Source organism: Dreissena polymorpha, chromosome 11 (genome assembly GCF_020536995.1).
Source record: "Dreissena polymorpha isolate Duluth1 chromosome 11, UMN_Dpol_1.0, whole genome shotgun sequence".
NCBI lineage: Eukaryota > Metazoa > Mollusca > Bivalvia > Myida > Dreissenidae > Dreissena > Dreissena polymorpha.
In genome coordinates, this window is record NC_068365.1 from 84,981,285 (window position 1) to 84,995,496 (window position 14,212).

At 37.5% G+C, this 14,212-nt stretch overlaps 1 protein-coding gene across 1 annotated transcript in view; it reads right to left on the minus strand.

Moving 5' to 3' along the window:
• LOC127849995 (inositol 1,4,5-trisphosphate receptor type 1-like) overlaps nucleotides 1-14,212 on the minus strand; it is a 162,446-nt gene that overhangs the window by 91,398 nt on the left and 56,836 nt on the right. The window contains 11 exon segments of the mRNA XM_052382729.1: nucleotides 78-207; nucleotides 2,085-2,221; nucleotides 2,526-2,576; nucleotides 4,973-5,098; nucleotides 6,115-6,206; nucleotides 6,394-6,472; nucleotides 6,896-7,041; nucleotides 9,993-10,100; nucleotides 10,345-10,432; nucleotides 12,478-12,565; nucleotides 13,818-13,921. Of these exon segments, the coding sequence (XP_052238689.1) occupies nucleotides 78-207; nucleotides 2,085-2,221; nucleotides 2,526-2,576; nucleotides 4,973-5,098; nucleotides 6,115-6,206; nucleotides 6,394-6,472; nucleotides 6,896-7,041; nucleotides 9,993-10,100; nucleotides 10,345-10,432; nucleotides 12,478-12,565; nucleotides 13,818-13,921 (1,149 nt within the window).

Below are 14,212 nucleotides of genomic sequence, written 5' to 3' on the forward strand. Positions count from 1 at the left end.
TATCAAAGGACTCAACGTATGCCTTCATAGCTTTTCATACAGTTAAGACAAGATAACTCAATTAAAACTACATGTACCTCTTTGATCTCAAACTGTGTCAAGAAGAAATCTATGTACTTGGCGATATAGAGCTCGTTCTTGCGTGAGTCACCGATCAGGTAACTGTAAAGAACTTCATATGCTGCCTTGAAGATGCTGGTCATGTGACTGTAATAGAAACAAAAATAGTAAAACAAATAATAAAACAAGGGACAAAATTGTCACAAAACCAGGTTTTCATTGTGAAAAAAAAATCTGAGAAAGGGAGAAAACTCAAACTGAACTTTTGAAATGAACAAACAAAATTAACCCCCTTTTTAAAAAAAAAATTGAAAAAAAATCTATTTTTAGTCGTGGCGACCTTGACATTGGAGATATTGACGTGATTCTTTCGTGCGACACACCGTCCCATGATGGTGAACAAATGTGCCAAATGATTTTAAAATCTCACAATGAATGACATAGTTATGGCCAGGACAAGCTCATTTATGGCCATTTTTGACCTTTGAACTCAAAGTGTGACCTTGACCTTGGAGATATCAACGTAATTATTTCGCGCGACACACCGTCCAATGATGGTGAACAAATGTGCCAAATGATTTTAAAATCTGACAATGAACGACATAGTTATGGCCCGGACAAGCTTGTTCCGCCAGCCCGCCAGCCAGCCCGCCAGCCAGCCAGCCAGCCCGCCCGCATTCGCCAATCTAATAACCAGTTTTTTCCTTTCGGAAAACCTGGTTAATGATGGTCTGAGAATCAACAAGAGATGAGTTTGTCAGAAACACAATGCCTCCTATTGCGCCGCTTTGAAATAAAATTTCAATATATAATTTTGCAGGTTTAGAAATTATCTCCCTTTTAAAGCTTATTACTTCCCTTGGATTGTATTTTTTTTACTTTTGACCTTGAAGAATGACCTTGACCTTGACCTTTCACCACTCAAAATGTGCAGCTTCATGGGATACACATGCATGCCAAATATCAAGTTGCTATCTACAATATTGCAAAAGTTATGGCCAATGTTAAGGTTTTCGGACGGACGGACAGACAGACGAACTGACGGACAGTTCAACTGCTATATGCCACCCTACCGGGGGAATAAAAAGTAAATTATGTTTTGTATTTTTTGTTTTTATTTGACATCATTTTTATCAGAGATTACCTCAATTCACAGCAGTCACTTTACATACTCAATTAAAATGCCAGTAACTTAAAACTGTCCTACTTGAGCAGTGTCACGCAAAAATGGGTCTTATTACATATGCAGCAACCATAGCTCCAGACCAGCCTACGCATGAGAGTCTGGTCAGGAGCCACACTGTCCGCTTATGAGACAACAAAACCTTGTTACTTTAACCCATTCCCACTCAGAGGCGAAGTGAAAATGGCTATGTGCAAACAGCATAAAACCAGAACAGCCTGCGAGTAACTCGCAGTCTGTTCAGGTTCTATGCTGTTTGCTGCTCATCAGTATCTAAAGATTGGAAATGAAGCCTTAAGATCTTGAATCTAGTAAGAAAGGTCTTTGATTAAATTTAACTTTGTAAGGGACTACATATGCTTCAAAATACGTATCTAAGGGTTAAAGGATTAAAGCGGACAGCGTGGCTAATGACCAGACTCCACGCTTGCGCAGACTGGTGTGGGGCTACCCTGGCTGCATATGCAATGACACAGGTTACTCAAATCATAGATAGGGGAAAATGGCTGTAAAAAAACTTTGTGACCAATCCCAGCACTGTTCGTTATGAAGAGCTCGATTCAATTTTAAAAAACATCCAATAAGTTTTATAGTTCTGTGCTGCATACCAAATAAACTAGCCTGTATAATAGAATTGACATCATGAACATTGTTTCTGACTAATGAAAACATTTAAGATGTTAAATGTTGTCAAGTAACTCATAGAAAAACAAAAGGAATTATAATAGTTTCATAATGATATACATGATAAAAGAATGTTACATGCAGGCTATTCTGGTTTTATGCCGATTGCATATGGCTGTTTTTAATTTTGCTTCTTAGGAAGAAAGATATAACATACTACTGGTCTGCGCCGTTGAAAGGACATTTGAGAAGTCCAATGAGCAGCTCCACAATCCGAAGGTTCCTCATTAGTTTCTGCCGCTGCTTGACCGGCTCCCCACCCACAATCATGAACACTGCAATCTCTGACAGGCCCTGGTGTAAGTTTTCGAAAAACATGTGTTACTGGCAAACTGGCGTTAGCATGGGAAAAAAACATGTGTTACTGACAGGCCTTGGTGTAAGCATCGGGAAAACATGAGTTACTGACAGCCCCATATGTATGCCTTGAAAAAACATGTGTACTGAAAGGCCCTTGTGTGAAAATTCTAAAAACATCTGTTACCATTTACAGGCCCTGGTGTTAGGATGTGAAAAAATAAGTGTTACTGACAATGCCTGGTGAGAGCATTGGAAAAATAACAGTAACTAACAGATTGTATGGTTCAGCCTCACTTACTGTAATAACCTTGTGGGTTTCTTTTGCATTCAGTATCACGCCATTTTTCTTCTGTAAATATAAAATGAAAGTCATAACAAAATACAGTACAGTACAATAGGCATTTCCACAAATATATATTATATATGCAAACCAATCATGCGTAAAAATAGTTAAAAGTATAGTAGGTATGTGTTAACCTATGAATCAGACAACTCCTTTTTTATGCAGGTATTGAGTCAGTACATGTGTATCATGTGAAATCATTATGATTCCCGGGACATAAATATGCATGGATTTCTTGGGTTGACTGATCAACAAATTTAACAAAATCACGTCAGAAAATGACTGACCTCTCTTTTTCACAAACTAAAAATCCACAAATTTATTCTACAAAAAGGTCCCATCAAATTTACAATTCACTACTATTTCAACAAAAGTCTTCTTGTTTTTGCTATGGACATACTGAGTGAGCTGGCAAGATAAAATAAAATTAGCTCATTCTTTTTCTTTGGTCACCAACTGTCATTCAAAGCTGTCAGTGCTTTATTGTTTTGTCTGTGGGGCTGGAGAAGGGCTGGATATTGTTAGCTCCAATTGTAACTGTTCCTACATATATATGTATAAAGATGGCCATGTTTCTGGTGACATGTGTCACAAGTTTCTTTCTGAAGGGGACCATGTTTCTATTGTTGTCAGCTACCAGTTTATGTCTTAACGGGACAAAATTTCTACTAACATCTGCTACCATTTTCCACTAACGTCTGCTACCAGTTTCTACTTAAGTCCTCTACCAGTTTCCGTTTACATCTGCTACCAGTTTCCACTTACGCCTGCTACCACTTTACACTTACATCTGCTACCAGTTTTCACTTACATCTGCCACCAGTTTCCACTTATGTCCGCTACCAGTTTCCACTTATGTCTGCTACCAGTTTCCACTTACATCTGCTACCAGTTTCCACTTATATCTGCTACCAGTTTCCACTTATGTCTGTTACCAGTTTCCACCTACGTCTGCTACCAGTTTCAACTTAGATCTGCTACCAATTTTTACTTATGTCTGCTACCAGTTTCTACTAAAGGCTGCTTCCAGTTTCGACTTATGTCTGCTACCAATTTCCACTTATGTCTGCTACCAATTTCCACTTACGTCTGCTACCAGTTTTTACTTATGTCTGCTACCAGTTTCAACTTAGATCTGCTACCAGTTTTTACTTATGTCTGCTACCAGTTTCTACTAAAGTCTGCTACCAGTTTTAACTTATGTCTGCTACCAGTTTCTACTAAAGTCTGCTACCAGTTTTTACTTATGACTGCTACCAGTTTCTAATTAAGTCTACTTCCAGTTTCCACTTATGAATGCTACCAGCTCTTTTAAGTTAGATCTGCTGACATTTTTTACTTACTTCTGCTACCAGTTACCACTCTTGTCTGCTGCCAGTTTCCACTTATGTCTGCTTCCAGTTTCAACTTATGTTTGCTACCAGTTTTTACTTACTTCTGCTACCAGTTTTTATTTAATCTGCTACCAGTTTGCACTTATGTCTGCTACCAGTTTCCACTTATGTCTGATACCAGTTTCTACTTAAGTCTGCTATTCCACATACATCTGCTACCAGATGTCACTTACTTCTGCTACCAGTTTGACTTATGTTTGCTACCAGTTTCCACTTACTTCTACTAACAGTTTTTACTTACTTCTACTACCAGGTTCCACTTACGTCTGCTACCAATTCCACTTACATCTGCTACCAGTTTCCACTTACAAATGCTACCAGTTTTCACTTACATCTGCTTCCAGTTTCCACTTACATCTGATACATCTGATACCGCTTTCCACTTACATCTGCTACCAGTTTCCACTTACATCTGCTACCAGTTTCCACTTATGACTGCTACCAGTTTCCACTTACATCTGCTACCAGTTTCCACTCACATCTACTACCAGTTTTCACTTGCATTTGCTATCAGTTTCAACTTATGTCTGCTACCAGTTTCCACTTATATCTGCTACCAATTTCCACTTAGATCTGCTACCAGTTTTTACTAAAGTCTGCTTCCAGTTTCCACTTACTTCTGCTACCAGTTTTTACTTATGTCTGCTACTAGTTTCAACTTATGTCTGCTACCAGTTTCCACTTACATCTGCTACCACTTTCCACTTATGTCTGCTACCAATTTCCACTTTCATCTGCTACCGGTTTTTACTTATGTATGCTACCAGTTTCCACTTACATCTGCTACCAGTTTCCACTTACATCTGCTACCCGTTTCCACTTACTTCTGCTACCAGTTTCCACTTAAATCTGCTACCAGTTTCTACTTAAGTATGCTACTAGTTTCTACTTAAGTCTGCTACCAGTTTCCACATATATCTGCTACCATTTTCCATTTATGTCTACTACCAGTTTCAACTAACATCTGCTACCAGTTTTTACTTACATTTACTACCAGTTTTCACTTACATCTGCTACCACTTTCTGTATAAATGGCACCACTCCGGCCATAAAGTTGAAGATCTCCTCAAGGCCCTGGTCCACTGACTGCAGCGTGAATGCATCATCATACTGCTTCTCATCCACAACAGAGATCTGCGGGGCAAACAGAGTATGAAAATATTGATATAACTAGTAATATTTATGATCTTCCGTCTGGGAAAACAGGGCTTTAAGCACACTGATAAGTGTGGTATCGGAGCCTACACTGAATTTTAAGTACTTGAAAACGAAAAATACAATAAAAGTGGAAAGTGTTGCCCTTTCTAAGCCTGAGCGGACAGCTCAGGCTAATATTGGACGACCCTTTACACAAATGTTTTAAACCACTTTTTCCCACTGCAAGGCTAAAATATAACATCAGAGCTATGATGACATTTTCATAGATGTTTGAAGTATATTTCAAATACACGTAATTACCTGGTACACAATATTGTGTAAAAATCTTTGTTTGCCTTCTTCGTCCTTAAGTTTTTGAAATTATTGAAGTTTGTTCAAATAGAGACCCTGAGCACAATTATAATGCCCCCACTACCAAAATCATTTTTTTGTGTTTCATAATACTTACTTCATGTTTCCAAAACATTTATTGTATGCATTTTTTGTAAAAACCTAATAAAAGTGTCATTTTATTTATGCTTCCACTCTCCTGTGCATTTGTTTGCTTGCGATGAAATATGCGATAAACAGTATCCTCATGAGCAGTATCTGGGAAACCCAGGCTTAAGGTGTGTTCCTAAATTGTTGTCCCAGATAAGCCTGTGTGCACTGCACAGGCTTATCTTTAAGATTCTTTCTGCCTAAACTGGATTTCCATTTAGAAGTTCCATCCTATAAATAACAAATGCAATTAAAGCAGAAAGGGTTGTCTCAGACTGAACAAGCTTATCTGGAATGATAATTTATGTACATGCAGAAGGCCAAGTTTTCCAAAAACAAAGCTAAACTATTTCTTGCATTTATACCTTTTAAATCATTTTTTATTGCAAGCAAAGCAATGCACATGTAATAAACCCAGTTTCCCAGAATGCATTTCATTTTATAAGCCAAGTTTACCCAGAATGCTTCTCATTTTATACTACAATCCTATAGCTCTTCCTGCATGTACTCACCCTCCTGAGCTGGGCCTTGCTCCACTTGAGGGACCCCATGGACTTGCTGTCGGTTTTTGCTGCCTCCTCCTGCTTCTTCTTACTATACTTCTCTACAACAGCAAGGAATCAACAATATTTAGGTTTTAACCTTTGCTTTTAATACCATGTTGCAACAATATAATGGTTTAAATCTTTGCTTCAAATACCATGAAGCAACAATATTTAGGTTTAAACCTAAGCTGCAAATACCATGAAGCAACAATATTTAGGTTTAAACCTTTGCCCCTAATAACCTACCTGTGCATGAGTGCAACCATTGACCCGATACAACATGCTCCATCCTGCAGTAACTGTCCTCTGGGATGTCATCACTCTCCTGACAGCAAAAACAGATTGAACAGGTGTCTAAGAATTTGAAACAAGCTAAAGAAAATTTACAGAAGTAATAACATTTTAGTCTGTGCAACAAATGAAAAGCAAATATGGACATGTAAACCAAATGTACCCTGTTTCCTTATCCATTGGAGGAAAGTCTGGACAGGAAATTGCAGGGTCATTTAGAATATTGAGCCATACATAAGTTAATCTGGCCCACAAGCATCTGTCTGCAGAGAAATGCCCAGCAGAGGAAAATATTGTGTTTCATTTCTATCCCCAATTATGGTGCACACTTACCATATAGCTGCCCCTTTTTGACTATAAAATGAGACAAACAGAGCATCAGGCTACACAACACATTTATGGATTTATTTTATAATAATATATACATAATAACAGGCTAACAGGGACATGGACGTACCCTCATGACAGGGTGGAGTCTGAACACCGTCTTTGGGTCCTGATGGTCTGACGTTAGGTTCACCTTGCCCCCCTGGTCCACACACAGGTACTTGCGTGTGCACATGTGCATCAGGCGGAACTGCTGCTCCCATTTCAGGACGCCACCTGCAGGGGAATAGAACGCATGAACATTCCTAGATGGTAAACATGTAAACTATGTCCCAGATCATCCATTAGGCAGATTAGGCAACTGTATATGAGCCCCGCGACTTTTAGGAGCCCCATGAAAACCTGACCTTATGAAAAAAAAATACATAACCTGCAAAAGGGTATTCTCGCGGAGGTTAAGGAATTATTATTCATGAGTAAACATATTTTACATATAGGATAATTATTTGAATATTCACTCATATTTGATATTACTTCATTTTGTAATTACTTTTAATAATATCCATAAAGGTTAACTGTTGCCACAACAAAAACAACACCACCATGTGGGCCCCATACGTTTTTCTGCCTATGGGCCTCCACACTGCTAATCCGGCACTGTGTCAACTGTTATAATCAATATGAGCCTCTAATCAGGCACTGTGTCAACTGTTATAATCAATATGAGCCTCTAATCCGGCACTGTGTCAACTGTTATAATCAATATGAGCCTCTAATCCGGCACTGTGTCAACTGTTATAATCAATATGAGCCTCTAATCCAGCACTGTGTCAACTGTTATAATCAATATGAGCCTCTAATCCGGCACTGTGTCAACTGTTATAATCAATATGAGCCTCTAATCCGGCACTGTGTCAACTGTTATAATCAATATTAGTCTCTAATCCGGCACTGTGTCAACTGTTATAATCAATATTAGCCTCTAATCCGGCACTGTGTCAACTGTTATAATCAATATGAGCCTCTAATCCGGCACTGTGTCAACTGTTATAATCAATATGAGCCTCTAATCCGGCACTGTGTCAACTGTTATAATCAATATGAGCCTCTAATCCGGCACTGTGTCAACTGTTATAATCAATATGAGCCTCTAATCCGGCACTGTGTCAACTGTTATAATCAATATTAGCCTCTAATCCGGCACTGTGTCAACTGTTATAATCAATATGAGCCTCTAATCCGGCACTGTGTCAACTGTTATAATCAATATGAGCCTCTAATCCGGCACTGTGTCAACTGTTATAATCAATATGAGCCTCTAATCCGGCACTGTGTCAACTGTTATAATCAATATGAGCCTCTAATCCAGCACTGTGTCAACTGTTATAATCAATATTAGCCTCTAATCCGGCACTGTGTCAACTGTTATAATCAATATGAGCCTCTAATCCGGCACTGTGTCAACTGTTATAATCAATATGAGCCTCTAATCCGGCACTGTGTCAAATGTTATAATCAATATGAGCCTCTAATCCGGCACTGTGTCAACTGTTATAATCAATATGAGCCTCTAATCCGACACTGTGTCAACTGTTATAATCAATATGAGCCTCTAATCCCGCACTGTGTCAACTGTTATAATCAATATGAGCCTCTAATCCAGCACTGTGTCAACTGTTATAATCAATATGAGCCTCTAATCCGGCACTGTGTCAACTGTTATAATCAATATGAGCCTCTAATCCCGTACTGTGTCAACTGTTATAATCAATATGAGCCTAACTCTAAAATACGAGGCTTAACCCTGTACCACTTAGATACATATTTTCACACATTTGTAGTCCCTAAGAAAGCTACATTTAATTAAAGAACTTTCTTACTAGTACAAGTTTTAAAGTCTTCATTTCTAACCCTTATATACTGATGAGTAGCAAACAGCATAAAACCTGAACAGACTGTAAGTTACTCGCAGGCTCTCCTGGTTTTATGCTGTTTGAACATAGCCATTTTTACTTTGCTTCTGAGTGGTAAAGGGTTAACACATGTGGGTTAAGTGTCCTCCCAGAATATCCTGTGTATTCTGCACAGGCTAATTGGGGATTATATTTTCTGCTCAAACACGATTTTTTTCTAAGACGTTTGAGGTTGTTTTTTTAAACACCTTCAAAGTGTCCCCTGATCTGTGACAACCTTTTAAGGAAATGCATTTAACTCTGTTTTCCCACACTATTTCTCATATATATTATATATATTATTTATATATAAAAAAATGTCCCGTCAGACTAGCAAATTCTTATTTACTTGTCCCGACTAACAATTTGGTTGTCCTGGACAGTCGGACTACCTTTAATGTCGAGCCCTGATTATAAGCTGAATAAATAACAGGACTTGAAAGACATGACATACAATATGCAAGAAAGAATTTGACATATATCAAAGTTTATACTTGTTGTTTTTTCTCGCTAACCTTCTTTAACCTTTATGTTCTATACTATTGGGTCTGATGTTCCACCAGTGATTTCTTGTTGAACATTATTGCTCTCCCTTCATACAAGTTGAGAAAAGAATATCATATTGATTGACAGTGCAGGAAACAACTTGTATTTATGTAATTCAACATATTTCTGTTGCCTGATCTACAAATTAGACATGTGTACACAAACATATTTTAGAATGTCCTATGATAAGCAATAATGGCTTCCATTTTCCAGTTTGTAGATTTTAAGGGAAATCCAACTGTCAACCATGAACCAAAGTGATAACAATCAGTTAAATAACCAAATAAGGTTCTCATACAACAATCAAATAGACATACAAGCTGTCTAAAATATGCTTATTTTTCGAATTTGTGCTTTGAGATGCAAAAAGTTAGTGTTTCCACATTTTTTTTTGGGGGGGGGATAATTTGTACACTAAATCAACACGATGTGTTTAGAGAGTATAGAATTGAATGACTCATCTTATAAGCATACTGTAACCTGATCCCTTTCCCACTAAGAAACAAAGTTAAAGTGGATATATGCAACCAACATAAAACCAGAACAGCCTGCGCATAACTCACAGGCTGTTAAGGTCTTGTGCTGTTTGCTGCTCATCAGTTTCTAAGGGTTGGAAATGAAGCCTTTAAAATAAGAAGTAAGAAGAAAGGGCTTTAACTATGGATGATAATAAAAGTGACTTCAAAAGGGTAAAAGTGGGTATCTCAGAGGGAAAGGGTCAACACCTACCAGCAGTGCTGCCCTCCTGTAGCTCTATCTGCCAGTATGTGACTGCAGAACTGCTAGGAAACAGCGTCTTGGGGTTAGACTGGTCCACTGGACGCATCCTCAAGTGCACTGCCAAATAACCAGTCAGTCAGAAATCAGTACATAAATTTGTTGGTAAAATAGCAAATTCTGGAGAAGATACCACTGCTCTAAAAAGATGTATAATATAGATTTTAAAATAAATCAGGAATTAACAATAATGATTAACACTTCAGTATTTATTCTCTGTTCCCAGACTAAGTGGAATCACAAATATTTGGTTTTTTTTGCCTAAGTAAAATCTACATGTTTCAAAGAAAGGTCAATATCCCACCATCTTCTGTGAGTACGTCTTCAAAAAGACCCTCTGCCACCATGTAAGCCTCCATCTCCTTATGATAAAACCGCACAATGTCCCCAGCCTGTAGTAAAATGGTACATTGTAACATATATGTACATATAACTGCTCCAAGCAAAAGAGCCGCATAATGTCAACAACCAGTCTAGAATGTTACATGGTATAGAGGATTGGTTTCAAACAATTGAGCCGCACAATGTCCCCAGCCGGTTAAAGAATCATGTCATATATTATGAGCCATCTTCTGTGAAAACTGGGCTTTATGCATGTGCCTTAATTTCTGGTAAGTGTTGTCTCAGATTACCCTATGTGGACTGCACAAGGTTATCAGGGACAGCACTTTCGGCCAGAACTGGATTATTCTAAAAGAGATTTTCTTAAAACAAAACATTGTTTATAAGATGAAAGTGTTGTCCCATATTAGCCTGTGTGGACTGCGCAACCTTATAAGGGACAGCACATTCCACCCACACTGGATTTTTGTTTAAAGGAGGTTTTCCTAAAACAAATAATTCTGTAAAAGAGGAAAGTGTTGTCCTTAGAGGAATGTGCTGTCCCTTATAAGGTTGCGCAGTCCACACAGGCTAATATGGGACAACACTTTCATCTTATAAACAATGTTTTGTTTTAAGAAAATCTCTTTTAGAATAATCCAGTTCTGGCCGAAAGTGCTGTCCCTGATAACCTTGTGCAGTCCACATAGGGTAATCTGAGACAACACTTACCAGAAATTAAGGCACATGCATAAAGCCCAGTTTTCACAGAAGATGGCTCATAATATATGACATGATTCTTTAACCGGCTGGGGACATTGTGCGGCTCAATTGTTTGAAACCAATCCTCTATACCATGTAACATTCTAGACTGGTTGTTGACATTATGCCTGTGTGAACTGCAGGGGCTCATCTTGAAAGAAACTTTTTGCATTAAACCCTTTTTCTCACAGCGTGGTTCATTTTTTAACAAAAATATCGGTGAAACTGATGGATGCTGCCAGTGCTTTGTAAATATATTAATCTATTGAAAGCACATGAAGAAGAAATTGATATAATAACACTCTGATAGATCAACATACCAGAGCAATGACCTTCTTCTGAAATCTGAACAAAATAAAGTGCCAATATGTGCTTGTCATACCCATGCTGAACATAAGTTTTTCAATTTGGATCATTAGTATCTCATAATCTGATAATTAGGAGGGTACCAATTCTATCATGGAAACTAGAAAGGTGTCACAGACACTCATTCTCCAACAAAACATATTTGTACACAGACAGATCTACTATATAAGGACAACACAATAAATGGACATAATTCTTTTTTAAAGAAACTGGTGGCTGTCAAAGTTTGCAGAATTTGAATAAAAAATCCATCAAGCAGTAACAGCCTAACAGGAATTGAAAACACTTTTTTCCATAATCTTAAATCAAACAAAGAGATACAATTCTTTTTAAATTCATTGAAGCCATAACTCCATTTCTTACGATCATCAACACATCAAGTTCATTTTATAGCAAAAGTTTGAGTGGGAACCACCAAATTATCAAAGAGGCCTTGAAAACACAATGTGTGCTTAGGTGAGCTGAAAATGCTTATTTATAGAGAAATTTAAAACTTCAACAGAATTCTACAAACAATTGAACAAACAAAAATGTAAAGTCATGTATCACAGTCCACCAGTCAATTACTTTTGAAATCCTTTAGATTTCAAAATGTATTAAATGTTATACAATATGCATATATTGCTTGTTAACTGTGTACAATGTGGAGTAAGATGCCCTAGACCTACACACACTTATTGACAAGAACAATAAAACTTATTGAACGCGAAAAAAAAGGACTGTGTTCTGTGAAAAGGGGGTTTAATGCATGTGCATAACATGTCGTCCCACATAAGCCTGTGCAGTCCTGACAGGCTTATCAGGGACCACACTTTCCACTTTTATGACATTTTTCGTAAAAAAGTCTCCTGTTAGCAAAAATCCAGTTTAGGCAGAAAGTGTTGTCCCTGATTAGCCTGTGCTGACTGCACAGGCTTATCTGGGACGATACTTTACGCACAAGCATTAAACCCCCTTTTAACTGAGCACGGCTCATGTTCAAAATTACCTTGACTTTCTTCTCATCTTCAGGAGAGGGCTTGTATTTTCTTATGATTGTGAATCCAGACTTATGTATTGAGAGGTTCAACTCAAAGCTGAAAAAGTCAGTTTGTTTAAATAATAAATGAGAATCCTCCCTAATAAAGAATGAGGTAGTTGTTGTCTGACCACAACCAATCAATGGCCAAATAAGTAACAACAGACTTCTAAATAGCCTATATACAGTCAGTCTCATATTAAAACATTATTTTATAAATGTCATGCGATCATTTTGTTCTTATTCCAATTCAATACTGCACTTGCTGCATTCAATTAACTTATTTTTGAACATTGATTTGAATATTAAATATAAGGACTAGAAAGATTAATTTCAGCTCAATTGCATCAAAAGCCAAAGGCTAATTTGAGTCAGTTTCCTGGGACTAGAACCAGTACTAGGTGCCTATGCAGGAGATCTAAAGAACGCTCTGATAGTGGGGATTGAACCCTAGACCTCCCAATCACTAGACAGACACCATATCCACTACACTATGGCAACCTAGATGTTACTATGTTATAAAATATTATCAACATTGTTAAGAAATATCAATGTATGTAAAACGCTGCCTATTGGATACTTATTCTGCTGGTATGCTTCAATCTAGTGACAGTGTATTTGCTAACTCATTCCAACTAACCACTCTTCAGTACACGTAGTAATCTTTACATGTAAATATCAAGAGCTATCATTTAAAATGATTAATACTACTACATGCTGCTTTGACACTGACAGAGTCCATTGATAATTTGAATAAAGCATTTTTACTTTTGATCAAGTTTGACCTTCAAGGAACAATTGACCTTCAAGGAACGATGTGGTTTTTGTGCACAATTTTTTTTCAATCCCTTGTAAGTTTTCATTTTGAAATTAATTTAAAAAAATTCCCATTCACATTAGGATGAACAAGTTATAAAGGAATATTTTGACACTAAAGTGATGAATATGACCTTTGACTTTGACCTTCATAGCCATGTTGACTTTGACACAACTTTTTACATTACAGGTGAACATTTGTGTCAAGTTATATTACAAATCCTTTGATGCTTGGTAAAGTAATAGAGCTTACAAGCCCAATTTGACCATGAAGTGCTGTATTTTGAGCTTTGACCTCAAAGTTTGACCTTGACCTAACAGGTATCATCATGGCTCTTGCATGCTACTCGTCATCTCTTATAGTTGAACACTATACTCCCTCCCCTTCAACCTCCCAATACCTATTGGTAGTCGCATTATAATCAATTCAACAACTAGTACAATAGTATTTCTATATTTAACTTATTAAGACATTCTCTATTCTAAACACTGACTTTTTGCTGTAGACAGACACAGTGCCAAGGACATTTTTCGACACATGAAGGTACTGTCCATGGGACTTGATGCTCTCAAACACAACCTGGTCATCTACTTGCACCTGGAAATACAATGGAGAAAACATGGTTATCAAGATTGTGTGACTGTTAGAAACACACTGAACAGAACATGGTTGTCTAGCTTTTTAACAATTTGTAAACTCTGTGAAGAGAACATGGTTATCTAGCTTGTGTGACTGTTAGAAACACAGTGAACAAAACATGGTTGTCTAGCTTTTTCGACTGTTTGTAGGCACAGTGAAGGTAGTCCAGTCAATCTACACTTTGACCTCAAACTAATTGCAACAGAATTTCTGAGTGCGTAAATATGTTGATTAAAGCATTATATTAAT